Genomic DNA, 16910 nt, shown 5'->3' with positions numbered 1-16910 from the left:
ATTTCTAACATTAAATGTGAGGAATATAAATGTATAGAAATGTTGCAATATATGGACTATGTTTTTGGTGTGTGATATGCGCAATTTTATCTAGCTCAATTATCTCTACAATAATAGTTCTCTATGGTATTAAGAGTACTTTGTTCTTAATTATTTTAGTGTTTTTATTTTTATTTTATTTTTAACAAAAACTTTTGTGACTTCTTTAGCATATTTCTTTCCATATCAAGAAGAAATGCTTCTTAAAGTAGCTGATATTCAGAGTATCCACAATACTATTAAGTGTCACCAATCCAATGAAGGTATAAACCTAAAAGCTTGTGTGATAGTTCAATTAATAGCTGTTCATAAAAGTTTAATTAATCAAAAAGATGTATTTAATGAAGTTGTGGAGATAATTAAAGATGCTATTAATGGGTATTTTTATTATTATTTTTTTATAGTAAGTCACAACCATAGTGTTGAAGTCCTGTTTATTAAACATTAAACTTTTATAGCTGTGGTAAAGACAGCTTAGCTAGTAAATCTAATATAAAACCCACAATCTAATTTTGAGTGAGGATGAGCTTGTAAACATTAGACAGTAATTTTCCTTGAACTACCATTATAAAATTACTTATTCCTAATTTGCAAAACAGAATAATGCCAGTAAGGGCATCCAACTGAACTTTTCCATTATGTCATATTTAAATTGAAAAATGGCATTATGGAAACACAACCAAATTGCTAAATTGTGAAACCATGGAAGATAAAATTTTATAAAATATGTACAAATAAGCTTTTTGACTTAACAAAATTATCAACTTATAATCATAAATTATTATAAATATAACATTGTCATTGTTATAATCAGGGGTGTCATGTCATAAAAAAAAAGTACCAACTCTAACTCCAATTGTTGAAGTTTTCAGAGTTCGACTCCAACTCAAAAACTAAAGGAATATTCAATTTTTGAAAAATTCTTTGAATTCTTTAAAAAATATTATGTGATAATTAAAAAAAAATTTTATTTTACAAAATATGTGAAAAATTCTTTGAAGGTTAAATGTTTTGTACATTCATGTGCAATACCAAGAAGTTTTACTATTGGAGTCAGAGTTTGTTTAGCAACTCTGACTCCGCTACAAATGTTGTGGCTCTGACTCCACAATTCTGACTCTACAGCCCTGATTATAATACAACGTTGTCTAGTTCATATATAAAATTAATAAAGAAAATTAGTTTTTTTTTAATTCTTTTTATTTCAATGTTTGATTTCTTTACTTTTAAAACATTTTAGGTTCTCAGAAAGTTGTAGTATCCAAATAGAAGGATTGGTTGCTTTGAATCTTCTCCTTGCTGATTGTTCATATGGTAAATATGAGGCTATTATTACCAGTAATGTTCTCGAAATTTTATTGAAAATTTTTGAGAATTCAGACCCTATGCTTTCTTCACTTGCAAAACTTTGTTTGAGCAGTTTGACTTTTGAACAAAGAATCATAAATCTAGTTTTCCAGCGTGCTTGTTTTTATGGTTTTAAAAAGTGCTTTAAGTTAATGGTTGAATGGGGAGCAGATTTTAACTCTAGTTCTAATGAGGGTAATGCTCTATGTATTGCTGTTATGAACAATCATATTGAAATTGTTGAGTATTTGCTAGCTTTAAAACCCCCCAATATTTCTGAAGCTCTTCATTGTGCACTTGAAAAGAATTTACATGACATTGTGGGTATATTGTTGTGTTATATTGGTTATGAAGAAGATAATAGGGCTATAACATGGAGCGCATTAAACATTTCTTATCTCAGGGAAGAGTATTTCCTTCCCTCGATACTACAAAGTAGAAAGAGTACAAGGTCTAGTTCTGTATTTTTAAATATAAATTTAAAGAAGGAATCAGAGTTTTCATTGTTATGTAAAAATAAAAAAATGTTAAAAGATCAAAACATTATTAGAAGTGTCAAGTTTTTAGCTGTTTCAAGACTTCCGTTCAGTGATTTCGATCCTCGAAATTTAAATTGTTCATCTGAAAATTTGAAGTTTGATTTTGTTAAATATTGTGATAATCATGCTAATTTGAAAAAACCTCTGGTTATTTCAAACTCAACTCAAGCTCAAAAGATTACATTAGTTCAAAGTCAATTTGATATGGATGAATGCATCTTAAACTTAGATATTTCTAACAACCAAATAAATGATTTGGAAAATTTAGCAATCAGTATAAATTTAACGTTAAATGATTTTTTTAACAATTTGGTGAAATTAGATGTAAGTAATAATGAACTAAATGAATTATCAATAGGATTTTGTTCTTTGTTGAATTCATTAAAATCTTTAAGAGCTTCCAATAATAATTTAAAACAACTCCCATACAGTCTTTTAAGACTTCAGAAAATTGTAGAACTCGATGTTTCAGCAAATCATATTTCGACTATTGAACCAGAAATGATTCCCAATACTACATCAATTAAAAAACTAGACATAAGTAACAATCAGCTCACTAAATTTCCTGTATGTTTTCTACAAAAGTTTCCATTTCTTCAACACTTGTTTTTGTCAAAAAATAAAATTACAGCCTTGCTGGTATCTGGAGAGTTCGTTTCTTTAAAAACATTAACTTTGAGTTTTAACCAACTGAATAAATTACTGTCTCATCCTATTGAATGCTTTGTTTCTTTAGAGAAACTAGATTTATCTCATAACTTTTTAACTGATTTACCAAATTACAATCCTCAAACTTTGCTCCAACTTTCCAATTTGAATTTGTCACACAACAGGCTTACAGCTAAAGGTCCTTTTTTTCTACCTAAATTCATCTTAGACTTACCATCTCTGATCCATCTTGATATCTCAAATAATTTGTTAACATGTCTCCCTGATTTGCATTACTGGTCATCTAAAAAAATTAGAGAGTTAAACTTTTCTAATAATGATATAACAGAATTACCTTTAAACAAATATTCTAAATTATTTTGGCCCAAAATATCAAGCTTAATTATTTCGAACAATAAAATCAAAGTTTTACCGACTTATATTGGAGAATTAAGCTCTTTATGCGTACTTGATGTTAGTAATAACAAGCAGTTAAAAACTCTGCCAGATGATATTGGTAAATTAGTAAACTTGTATAAGTTTCCATTAACCGGATTGAATTTACGCCATGGTGCTGCTGTTTTGAATGGAACCCCCAGAGATCTTGTTTTGTATTTTCGTTCAAAGCTGGAAAAATCTGTTCCATACCGATGCATAAAATTAATGTTAGTAGGATTAGCTGGACGAGGAAAAACCTCTCTTATTTCACAGCTTTCAAAAAAAACTCACTCCCGAAACAAACTTGCTACTGTAGGCATTGAAGTAAGAAGATTTGTTTTAAAACCACCTCGTTTGGCTCTTAATAGAACAAGTTCAAAATGTCCATCATTTTCAGTGAATGCCTGGGATTTTGCTGGCCAAGAGGATTTTTACAGCACACATCGATATTTTCTTAGTTGTCGAGCTTTATACTTAGCAGTTTATAATGCAAGTAAAGGTGCAGAAGAACTGAAAAAGCTCACTCCTTGGTTATTAAACATACAAACTGTCGCTCCTTATTCAAAAGTTATTTTAGTAGGAACACATGCTGATTTGTGTACACAAGAGAGTTTGCAATCTCTAAATGCATTTACTAAATATTTTTTGTATAGTTCTGGATTTCCAACGTTTCATGCAACTTCAATTGTTGACTGCTCAAAAGAAAATAATACAATTGTACTTCTCAGAAAGGAAATCTATAAATGTATAAGCAAGTTTATGTTTGAGGGAAAATCTATTTTGGAAAAGATGGTTCCTCAAAGCTATGTTAAACTTGAAAACTTTATTTTTGACAAAGCTAAAACAATGCACAACTCTGGGGAACTCCCTATATTAAGTAAAAATCATTTGCACCAGCATTCAATTGATCATGGATTACGACTAGAAACTGCTGAATTCAACAGAGCCTTGATGTTTCTTACTGAAACAGGTGAGATAATATGAAATTTAAGTTTAAATTGATCTTTGTTGTGTGAATGACTAACTTCTTTTGTTAATGCAATCTTTGCATTCTTTAGGGTCAGTACTAAACTTTAAAGATCCAGTTCATGATTTAAAGAACTATATTTTTATTGATCCTCAATGGTTTTGTCAAATGATGGCTCGTATTGTCACTGTTAAGGAAATTAATCCTTATATTTCACAAAGGGGGATCTTATCAAAATCCAATGCATTTAAACTTTTTCCAGAACCCTGTTTTACTCAAAATTTTCTTGAACTATTTTTCCGGTATTTTTTCAAAATTTATTCTTTAGGTATTAAATTAATGTTTTTATATTCATTAACATAACATTTTTGACTCATTAAGGTTGTTGCAGCGATTCGAAGTTTTGCTACCAATATCAGAAGGCAAGTATTTAGTGACATCGAAATTACAGAGTTTTTCTCCACAACATCTGACAGCAGCTAAATTAGGTTATTTTGAAGATCCAAATATTATAACCAGAAGATATGATTTCCCACATATTCCTATTGGATTTTGGCCAAGGTTAATTGCACGTATCCTCTCATTTCCTGAGCTTACTCGAGGTGTACGGTTAGAGGTTAGACTTTCTAACAATTTTTTAACTTTTGTGAAATGGTCCTAATAGATATGTTGATTTAAGATAAGACTTTTTATTTAGTAAATCTAAGATGGAACCAACCTCAAAAGTTTTCATTATATATATATACATATATATATACATATATATATATATATATATATATATATATATATATATATATATATATATATATATATATATATATATATATATATATATATATATATATATATAAATATATATATATATATATATATATATATATATATATATATATATATATATATATATATATATATATATATGTATATATATATAATGAAAACTTTTGAGGTATATATATATATATATATATATATATATATATATATATATATATATATATATATATATATATATATATATATATATATATATATATATATATATATATATATATATATATATATATATATATATATATATATATATATATATATATATATATATATATATATATATATATATATATATACAGTGCTTCCAGAAAGTATTAGCGCACTCTTATTTTTTTTATTATAGACAACTTCAAATCAGTATAAATTGCAAAGTAATTTTAATTTTGATCTAGTTTTTTTTTTAAATGAAGGGTAAAACCAATTAAATTTAGTTATAATGTCAAATATTGTCAACCTGCTTGTTTTTTTTTATGAGTTAATTAGAAGTTTAATGATTACTCGGAAAAATGTCTGAAATTAAGCGTGCAAAAGTATTAGCGCACTCATTTAAAATGTATTAGCACACTCGTTTAATTCCTTTGAGAAAAACTTTCTTGGTTAATTTTTGTTAAAAACTCTCTGCTGATTAATAATAGTCAATAAAAAATGTAAGAAGAATAAATTGAAGTGGCGGAAATATCATTTGAAATACAGTTTGTTAATACTTTAAAATTGCAACAACAAAAATATGGGTTTAAGGAGCATAACAATTGAAACAAAGTGGCAAGTTGTTGGCCTGAACAAAAGTGGTCTCATTAATCAAGAAATTGGACGTCAACTTGAAATCAGTGAATGCAGTGTTAGAACAACGCTCAAAAACTATAATGAGTTTGGAACAGTCAAAGACAAAAGTTTCTCTGGTCGTCCCAAAAAAATGTCAGAAAGGGACGAAAATGAAGCAATTATGCTCGCTAGACGCATCCCAAACATAAGCATAGCTGAAACTGCCTCAGACCTGAATACAGCCGAGGGTGCACATCAAGTAAGCCGATCAACAATTAGCAAGCTTATGAAGAAAAAACATCTCAATTCATATCTTGCAACAAAGAAGCCACTATTAAGTATCAAAGACTGTCTCAAGCGAAGAAAATGGTGCAAAGAGAGAGCTGCATGGACTGTAGAGCAATGGAGAAAGGTAATTTTCTCGGACAAGTCAAATTTTGAACTTATAATTCGCAAGAAAAGGGTTGTATTTGAGGCATACAAAAACGAAAAATATAATCCTCGTTTTTTTATGTCAAGAGTTCAAAGAGGAGGAGGTTCAATTAGCATTTGGGGCTGCTTTGCTGGATCTAGCAATGTACTGGCGCATCTTTACACTGATCGCCTTAATCAACATCGATATAGAGAGATATTAGAAGGTTATTTAAAGCCATCAATGGACGTTTTCAAGGCAAACTCCACCTGGCAATTTCAACAAGATAACACTCCTTGCCACACAGCATGCTCAATAAAGCAATACATGGAAATAAAATGGTTTAAATAATGCCTTGGCCCGCTCGCTCACCTGATTTAAATCCTATTGAGAGTCTTTGGAGTTGGATGGACTGCAAATTACAAAAAAGCAAGCCCACTAACTTGGCGCAGTTCAAAAGGCAGATGCAAGAGTTGTGGAATACCGTGCCACAAGAATTAATCAGAAAACTTATAGATTCTATGCCGCGCAGAGTCTTAGCATGCCTTAAAAACAAAAGTGGTCACATAAAATATTAAACTTTCTTACCATCTTTGAAAAACTGTAAGTGCGCTAATACTTTTGCACACTTTTTTGATATTGTTTTTATCACTCTTGTTGTATTCTAATTAAGTTCAAGATAATATTAAAGAAATATCCTTTATATATTTGACAATTAGTATTTCTGCTTTATTTTGTGAATAAGTTAAAAAAAAAATATCAATCAGCCTTTTATTGTTTTCGAATTACTCTCATTTGAAGTAATATAGTAATACTCTCATTTGAAGTAATATAGCGCACTCATATTTTTTTTACCCATAGGTAAAAAAAATATGAGTGCGCTAATACTTTCTGGAAGCACTGTATATATATATATATATATATATATATATATATATATATATATATATATATATATATATATATATATATATATATATATATATATATATATATATATATATATATATATATATATATATATATATTTATATATATTTATATATTTATATATATATATATATATATATATATATATATATATATATATATATATATATGTATATATATATATATATATGTATATATATATATATATAAAGTTGAGTTGTCAGCATATGGAGCCACTTTTGATGTTAGGTTGTCAGGAAGATCGTTAATAAAGATAAGAAAGTAAAAAAAAAAGAAAGAAGTTACTTGAAATGAAGAAGAGTGTTGGCCTTCAAAGATGACTTTAATAAAGTGATTAGATAGAAGTGAATTGATTATCTCAAAAATTTTCCAGTAGAGTTTTGTAATTTTTGTGAAAAGGTCCTAATAGATATGTTGATTTAAGATGAGACTTTTTATTTAGTAAATTTAAGATGGTACCAACCTCAAAAGTTTTTATTATATATATATATATATATGCAGTAGTGGTGTAGTAGTAAAGCGCTCGCTTCATAAGCGAGAGGTTCCGAGTTCGATCCCCACCACGTCCCTGGTAGTACTGGCTCAACTTGTTTCTCTGCGCAGTGGCCTTGTTCGTCTAGGTTCGTGTTTCGGAGTTATAGAGTTAAGAGAGGGTTATAACCACTATTAAGTAGCCTTCTCATCTGTAGTGACCTTCTCGGCCTTGAGGAGGTGAATAACAAAAAAAAAATATATATATATATATACACACACAAATACATGATGGGATGCTCTTCTAAAAATTTTTCAGAAGAGTAAACCGTTCTACCTCTTTTTAATATCACCTTTAACTTAACAATGCCTGATTGTAACCCAAACCAAGAGAAAAAAAGGGAGAGAAAAAAGAAGGCAACATTATCAAAAGAGTTTTCAAAAAAATTGTTTATTTAGTTTGTTATATTAAAAATGTCAAAGTTCAATGTTTGGTGTTATACTGTGTCAGGAGAAATTTAATGCTCTGATTGATAAACATGGGAGAGTTCCAAAGGGTTGAAGTGCAGGAAAAAAGCTAGTGAAATAAAAGTTTTTAGAGCATGCAGGGGCAGAAACAGTAAAAGTATATGTCTTAGCTAAATGACCATTCAAGAGAGTGAGTTTTTCTTAATAGTTAATGGAACTCTGATTTATGTATTTGTAGAAAAGATGTAGAGAGATGCAACTTTTCGGCAATAACAGCAAGGCTTAAGCTTGTCAGATAAAGCAGACCCAACTATATTTACAGTATTTTTGGACCTTGTCAAAAAAAGAAAGAGCATCATTAGAAAACCAGCCTAAATAGAAGAAGACTTAAAGAAGAGGACTCAGTGAGAAGTTTGTCTTTCATTAATAAAGAAATGTTGACAGTGTTGGGATAGTTGTTTGCATTAAATTACTGAGTTTTGTTGAAGTTAAATTTCCCCTGCAAACTCCAATCTGTTAGAGAAGTATTTTTTGAAGACTTTTTGTTAAGACAGGAGCATGAAGTTGAGTTGTCCGCAAATGGAGCCACTTTAGATGTTAGGTTGTCAGGAAGATCATTAATGACGATAAGAAAGAAAAAAAAAATGAAAGAAGTTACTTGAAATGAAGAAGAGTGTTGGCCTTTAAAGATGACTTTAATAAAGTGATTAGATAGAAGTGAATTGATTATCTCAAAAATTTTCTAGGATAAACCATATAAAGCAAGCTTATGGAGAAGAACAGCCTGCCAAACTTTATTGAAAGCTGTAGATATGTCAATAGCTATAGCCCTTGCCTTGCTGCCCCCATCTAATGCGCAATGGTACTTTTTCACTCACAGCAATTAGCCAGTCAGCCATAAAAGGAGAAGATTAATATCCATGTTAGTTGTCAGAAAGTAAGTTATTTGAGTCAAGATATGATTTAAAAAAATTGTAAACCAAAGAATCATAGTTCTTGCTAATAATAAAATGAAGACTGATCAAATGATAGTTAGAGGGGTTAAAATGTTCTCCAAAATTTTTAAAAATTAGATCCAGAGATGCCATTTTCCAGCAGGAAGGAAAACTAGATTTAGTCAAGCACTTATTAAATAACTTAAAGAGAATTAAAAAGAGTTTTGGAGAACTAGAGAAATTTGGAGAACTTTTGTAAAGCTATGACAGAAATTTTATCTGGACCACAAGCGGTTGAATAGTTTAATTGAGATATTTTATGATTGTCAGAAGGTTATTGTATGTTAGGAGACTGTTGAATAAAGACTCTAAGACTAATTTGAGAATAGTTTGAGAGAAAGATGTATTGCAGAATAAGTCTTTCTCAAAAATTTGTAGGATCACAGAAACAGAACTAATTAAACTGCATGACAAAGAACTAACTTTTTTGTCAGTGATGTCAAAACAAATGTCAAATAAAAAATTCAATTTTAGATTTTAACTATTTTTCTTCAATTTTTAAAATTTTGCTATAGGTTATATATATGCCCATTACTCGAGAAAAGTATATAAAGAAAAAACTATTAAAAAATCAAATAAAAGTAAAATTCTAATGCAATGTGTTCTTCTAAAAGTATATATGGTTTCAAAAATGATAATATCGCATAACCATGATTCATTTTTATGTGGAATTTTCTTATGTGAGATGAATTATCATGGATTTTTTTCCAGATCTAGATTCCAGGCTCTTAAATGAATAATAAAAGTTATGCAGTTTTTTATACACTACATAAAATAGACAATGAAAAAAAACAACAACAAATGACATTTACATGAATGTAGTAGTTTTCTAGGCTTGTCCTGATTCATAGTAAGCTGTCCTGGTATCTTGATAAAAGGTCATTAGGACAGTCATCTGTCCTGATCTTGAAACAAATTATGTTTTTGAAAAAGAAAAAAAAAAATCAAAAATGATTTTTAATTAAAAAAAAAAGTTAAAGCAATAAAATTTAATTAAAAAAATTTAATGAAATACAATGTAATTACCACTTTTAATGCGTTACAATGCATTCTACTTTAATTTAGAAAACTCAATACCGTAAAAATGGCTAATTGCACAATTGCTTTACCAAAAATTGAATAAAGTGTTTGTTTGATTGAATACTCTACAATTTGCTGATAGGCTTTATTTTTTTTAAATTACTAAATTAAATTAACTAAAGACTATTTCTTAAGTTTATTTTAAAAGCAAGAAAAAGTCTTTAAAAATTGAACTTGAGATTTAGTTAGAATGCCAAAGCATAAATGCTTTTTCAACAAATATTTCTTCAAAGAATGGAATTTGAAATAAAAAAGATTGACACCATAAAAAAAGTAGAATGTTCAATATGTATATCATTTATAAGGGTTGGACACATTGATCAGGCCAATATTAGGAACACTTAAAAGCATGAACCATATTTCAAAAATTTGTATTAACGCTGATAATACAAATTTTCTGTAAAGACTGAAAACATTCAAAACATTTGCAATTTAGTGGGAGTTCAATACTGAAAGATTTGCCTCATTTAAGTACGAATTGGCTTTTATTGCAACCTGCAGTAGAAAGAATACCTAAAGTTTATTATTGGGTTAGAATCATTTTTTCTTTTAAAGAAAAGTGCTCCAAAAACCTATTTAGCTTTTTTTAATGATCCCTTATGTTAAACTTACCTATATTTATTTACAGCTGCATGCTTTGGAAAAAGAATTAAAGTATGGAGAGTATGGAGAGCAAGGGATGTTGATTTGAAATTGATGCAGACAGTTGTTAAAGAAAGGTTACAATTAATGTAAAAAATATCAAGTAAAAGATAAAATAGTGCAGGTGTCAAATTTATGTCCACTAAAATCATGTCCACCGGGTCAAATATATATGGGTGATACAACCTCAAGATTTGGTCATGAATAGAATTTAGATTAACATTAGATGTGCTTTTATTTAATGTTGGCATGTTCGATTAAATTAAAAAGTTGCTATCCATGCAGCTGTTGCAGTGAAATACTGTAGGTCTTAGATATAGAAAAAATTGTATCTAAATATAAATGTATAAAAAGCAAGTATGTGGACTGTTTATTTTCAATTTTACATCAATTAGTGCAGCAAAATTAGCATCAGCAACGCGACTTGTTTGACTTAGTAATCAATTTACGTAGTCAATAAACACCTAAACAACTTCATTACCAATATTTGGTGGAATATGTCAAATTTTAATTTTGAAGGATTTTTGCACAACTGACTATGATTATTTTTATATAAGGAAGGAAACAATAAATAATTGTTTTTTTATAAAATTGCATACAAATTGCTTATCACTTTTATCTTTAAATATCAACATAAATTCTTTTTATAGGTTGTAGATAGATTATCTCATGGACTGTTTTATAATAAAAAGTTTGGTGACAATATTAGGTATATAGATCCTTGTGCCCTTGATAAAATTCTAATAGACTATGTATGCATTTGGTTTTTTTCATTTGTTAAGTAATAAGGTTTGCTTTAAGTCACTGAGTGATTTTGAATTTTTAAGTAGTTTCTAAATTTCACTTTTTTGAAATTACCCAGAAAAATTTAAGCACTCTGGCTATATTTAAACAATTATTTTGCACAAATTACACTGAGATATAATAAAGAGCTTGAAAAGTGTTGTAGTTATCATAAATTGATTCAAAAAAGAAATGTTTGTTGTTTTTAAATTAAACATTTTCTTTATTCTTTTTTTTACTTTTTTAATATAAAATACTATATTATTACATAAATATTTCTAAGAAGATTAAGTAAACTCAATGTTTAAATTGGAATCAAACTTAAAAATTTTTAATCACAGTGTTGCTAAAAATCTTTATATCAAAAAAAATTAATTGGCACCCAGTTATGACCTACGGTTATGCAATTAATAGGTCTTTAGTATAGATGGTTGCATAACAAATTATTAACATTATATGAAATATAAATTTTTATTTTATATGAAATTTAAATTTTTAAGTCTAAACTAGTCTAGACTAGCTTCTTTGGTATTCCTAGCCTATCTACTGTATTAGAGCCCCAAAAATCTAGCCCAGTTAGTGTATAAAGCATTTTTCTTATTTGCATATAATTATTATTAAATGTTAGTAAATAAAATAATAGATGAAAAAAACTTTGAAAAACCCCTTGATAATTGATTTAAAAAATAAGGCTTACTTTAACTCACATTTAGTAAAAAAATATATACAGTTAAAAAGTAAAAACTTTTTAAAAAGTATTAATTTAATTATTGCAAACATTGATTGTATAAAATTAAGTTTTTAAAGATAATACTTACATTAAAACAAAAAAAGTTTAATGTTTAAACCTTGCTAAGTAATTCATTCATTCAAGAAACTTGATTCAAATTGTTTGTCCAAATATCGCGCTAATTTTGCTTTGAGTTTTTAATGATAACAATTGAAATTTTTAGAATATTGTATGGTAAAATTTATTTTGTATATAATAGTTTATATTGTATATAAAAATTTATTATGAAAAAAAAAAATTATATTGTATATGAAAATTTATATTGTATACAAAAATTTATATTGTATATAAAAATTTATATTGTATATAAAAATTTTTGGAACTAGTTGTACCAATGTAAAAACATTGTCAGAGAAAAGCATTAAAAATAAATTTTTTTTGTTTGTGAAAAAAAAGGTTACAGCTTTTTTTACAATGTTTTTTAATTGGTCGCTTATTATTATTGGTTGAATATTCCATCTTAGTTATTCTAGTTAAACTGATAAATATTTAAAATTGCTTTGCAAAAGTTTTACTTTTAATTAAGCTGCTTGAATTAAGTTTAAGACGGGTCGCCAACAAAAGACAAACAAATAAGGCATTTTTGTTTCCTAAAAGACTCTTGCAAAGTATATATAAACTGCAAACCTATGAGTAAATACAACCCCTAGAAATATTTAAAAGAAAAAGAACATATTTAAAGATATTTAAATAGATATTTAAAAGATAAAGAGCAAATATTTAGAAAATTTATTTCAAAAGATTAGAAAAAAATGTTTGCAAAATATCTTACTTTTTCAAGTAAGATTTTTTGCCAACATTTCTGCACTATTCTTTAGAGATTTAGTTAATTAACTAATTAGTATTTAATGATGCTATCCAAAAACCTCTGTAAAACATCTAAAATTTTAACTTTTATGATGAATGAGATTTAATAATCAGAAAATAACTAGCTTATTTCTTGTTTCGATTAAAAAATATTTTATTAGTAGGATAATTAGTCTTAAAAAAGATGAAAAGTAGTTACAATCGGTTATTGCAACAACACAGCAAATTACAATTGGATGTTGCGGAGTGAGGTTTGATTTAAAATATTGAAAATGCTTCAATTTCTTTTGAAATCTATAAAGTGAAATTTTAGGAGATTGACAAAAAGCAATTTTTTTAGTAAAGAGATATCTTTAGATCATTAAAAAAAAACAAAAAAACATGAAGAGTATAGATATTATATAAATGTAGTTGTAAGAAATACAATGATAATGGTAAGGTGAACTACAATAAGGTGAACTAGGTTTTATCTTGTAGTTTCTGATGAAGGAGAAATTAAAACATATTTATTATTAGTATTCAATAATTTATTATTGAGATGCAATCCAACCTGGATTTAGAGGACTGCTGATACAGTCTGCATTTTTTATTGCAGACATTTTATTGTTGATTTTATTTTTTATTAGTCAGTGATCTTAATTAATTATTTATTCTCTTTACTTGTATATTTACTTATAATTTGTAATTAATCATTCTATATTTTAAAATAATTTAGAAACTAAACTTAGAGGTGGATTATTGGCATAATGGTGTTTTTCTGAATTGCTCACAATCATTTTGCTTGGTTACAGGTGATGAAAAAAATTTAAACATCTTGGATGTTCAAAGCCAAAGGTCTTTTGCAGGTTATCAACTTTTTGTAGGTGTAATTGATCTCATTGATGGCTTAGTTGATGAATGGTATCCTGGACTTACGGATATCTCTCAGGAAAGAATCGTGAAACAACTTGTGCCTTGCCACAATTGCAAAATTAATGATAAACGATTTACTTTTGATTTGAATGTTTGCATAGCCTCCTCATACAAAGCAGATAGTATTAAATGCGCTGAATGCAATCAGTTTTCTGATATTGGCTTTATTGCACCAGATGCTGTATTTGCTGATTTGGGTGATCTTGTTATTTCAGATTGGGACAATAAATTTTTGGATAAAAAATATAAACTTGGAACTGGTGCCTTTGCATCGGTATATAAAGTTAATATCAATGGAACTTATTTTGCTGCAAAGGTATTTAGAAATAGTTTAATTTCAATATAATTGTAAAAATTATAGATATAACTTTATGGCTTTAATATAGTTTAATGGGATACAGTTCGTTGTTTATTAATTAGAACCCATTACATGCCAGAGTCATAGTAAATCTATGTAAAAAATATAAAATAATTAAATAATATTAAAAATAATTTAAATTATTTTTTAAATTTTAGTTTAAGTTTTTTTTTGGACTTCCGCTTTTGTAGTGTAAAGATGTTGTTTTTTTTCTACGTAAGATTTAAATTTGAACTTAAAATTATTATCTTAATTATAATTTACTACCATAATCATCATTGATATATTATTTTTGTACATTTTTGATTAACATTTATCTGGTGTCTTTACTTAACTATATTGACGTTTTTCTTACTTTTTGTGCATATATTATTATTATTATTATTAATATATTTTTGTAATAATACAACTTGGTATATGATTTCTATGTCATTGTTTTTCTAAATACTGTGAATTTCTTTCTCTATAAGTTCTATTATTTTGTTATTTTTTTTTTTTAATTAGTTCATAACAATTTTTTATTTTTCGAAACATTTTTTTTTTAAAACTAATTGATTATCTAACTCACTATCTCATTCAACCAAAAATTATCAAATGTATTTGCGCTTTTGTACAGCCATTAAATTTTGTTTTGATAATTAATGTGACATAAAATTGTCATTTCTATTCCTTAATCTAAGTTGTCATAATCTTAATTATTCCATTAATTATGATAACTTATATGTTGTCATAATCTTAATTATTCAATATATTATAATAACTTATAAGTTTTACTTTATTACTTTTTTTACGATCAATATTTATATATAATTATCATTATTTTAATTTAATATCATTTTTAAATATGATGATGAACTTAATGCCTCAGCAAACCAAACAAGTGAAAGAGACTATTCAAAAAATGCTTGACATCGAAGTAAAAAAATGGAATGCTTTTTTTGCTTAAGTTTGAGAGCTAGAAAAAGCTCTCAAACTTAAGCAAGATGAAATAAATGAGTTGAAACTTCAATTTTGCAACTGATCAATTAATAGTTATCAATCAATAACTATTGAGCAACAACAAAAAAAGAAGAGGGAAAAAAATATAATCATTTTCGGAGTTGCGGAATCAAGTAAAACAACTATAATTGACAAAGCAAATGATGACATTTAATAAATTACTGAAATTCTTCATACGATAAATAAGGAAGAAATCAAACCTACTCAATTTAAAAGGTTTAAATCAAACAGATAAACTAGGTCCAATTGTCATAGAACTACCAGGTAAGGCTGATTGAAATCCAATATTAGCTGCAGCAAAAAGTTTAAAAGGTAACCTTAAATTTGGAAATGTGTTCATCAGTGCTTATCAAACTAAAGCAGAAAGATTATTAGATTTTCAAATGCAAACTAAATGGAATGAATTAAATAATTCTTTGAAAAACGATTCTACCTTTTGATATGGGAACTGAGTAAACGAAGTTGTCAAACTTAAAGTATTACAGCAACAACAAAACTAATGAATTGAAATGTTCGTACACTAATGTCACATCTTTAGAAAACAAGCTGCTGGAATTTGAAGCTTCTATAAGAGTACATCAAAAAGATGTCATTACAGTAACAGAAATGTGGCTTTCTAGCAACTTGGTATCAATTTTATATGGTTATTTGTTATACTAAAAAGACAGAAGTGATGGAAAAAGAGGTGGTGGCGTAGCTATCTACATAAAGAAAGATTTTGTACAATATAAAGTGACATTTCTAAATATTGAACAAAACCTTGAGATAATATGGGTAACTGTAGTAAAATATGAAAAGATAATATTAATAGGATGCATATACCGCCCAGGAAATTCAATCTTATATAAACAATTAAATGATTAAAAAAAAAATGCTAAAGTTGAAATTAATAATAAAGTATATACAAGTTTGTTATTGGTAGGAGACTTTAATTACCCTAAAATTATATTGTCAAACAAATTTAATTGAAGACATTAGAACAAGTGATAATGAACCCGACAAAGAGTTTGCTTGTGCTGTAAATAAATCTTCATTGTTCCAACACGTTAATGATGCAACTTTTTTCAACTATAGTATTACGCCTATAAGTACTTTAGACTTGATATTCACTGATAAACCTAACAATATATTTGAATTAATGCATTTGCGTCCTCTTGGCAACAGCAAACAAGGGCATTCTGTATTAATATGGAAAAAAGCCATCAACAATGAATCAACTAAAAGTGAAAATAAAACATCAAATTGACAATCATAATGGAAACTATTCTGAAATAAGTAGAGTGGTTGTAGGAATGAACTGGACAATGCGTTTTAAGAATTTAACTGCCAAATAAAATGTGTAATAAATTTTTATTAATTTACTCAAATATCATAGAATCTTATATACCTCAACAAACTGGAACTCATAATGCCATTAGATCTCCTTGGATCACACAAGAATTTAAAGATTTAGTGCGTATCAAAAGGTCACTATGGTTAAATTTATATTCAAAGAACAATAGACAGACTAAATCTAAAATAAAATACGAAGCAGTGTGCAAAGACTTAAAGTGTAAAGTTCTACAAGCAAAAAGCTCATTTGAAAAGAATCTTGTAAGTAAATCAACCCACAATTCAAAACTACTATTTAAATATTTTATTAGCAAAAACAATTAAAAAAAATCC

At 27.3% G+C, this 16910-nt stretch overlaps 1 protein-coding gene across 3 annotated transcripts in view; it reads left to right on the top strand.

The window, feature by feature from the left end:
- LOC136071881 (leucine-rich repeat serine/threonine-protein kinase 2-like) overlaps positions 1-16910 on the top strand; it is an 87505-nt gene that overhangs the window by 51134 nt on the left and 19461 nt on the right. For all 3 annotated transcript variants that reach the window (XM_065797464.1, XM_065797463.1, XM_065797465.1), the window contains 5 exons: positions 210-417; positions 1280-3981; positions 4070-4280; positions 4360-4594; positions 13692-14204. In XM_065797464.1, the coding sequence (XP_065653536.1) occupies positions 210-417; positions 1280-3981; positions 4070-4280; positions 4360-4594; positions 13692-14204 (3869 nt within the window). The remainder of the gene's footprint in view (positions 1-209; positions 418-1279; positions 3982-4069; positions 4281-4359; positions 4595-13691; positions 14205-16910) is intronic.

The sequence above is a fragment of the Hydra vulgaris genome, chromosome 05 (genome assembly GCF_038396675.1).
Source record: "Hydra vulgaris chromosome 05, alternate assembly HydraT2T_AEP".
Taxonomy (NCBI): domain Eukaryota; kingdom Metazoa; phylum Cnidaria; class Hydrozoa; order Anthoathecata; family Hydridae; genus Hydra; species Hydra vulgaris.
This window is presented reverse-complemented; position numbering and strand designations above follow the sequence as displayed.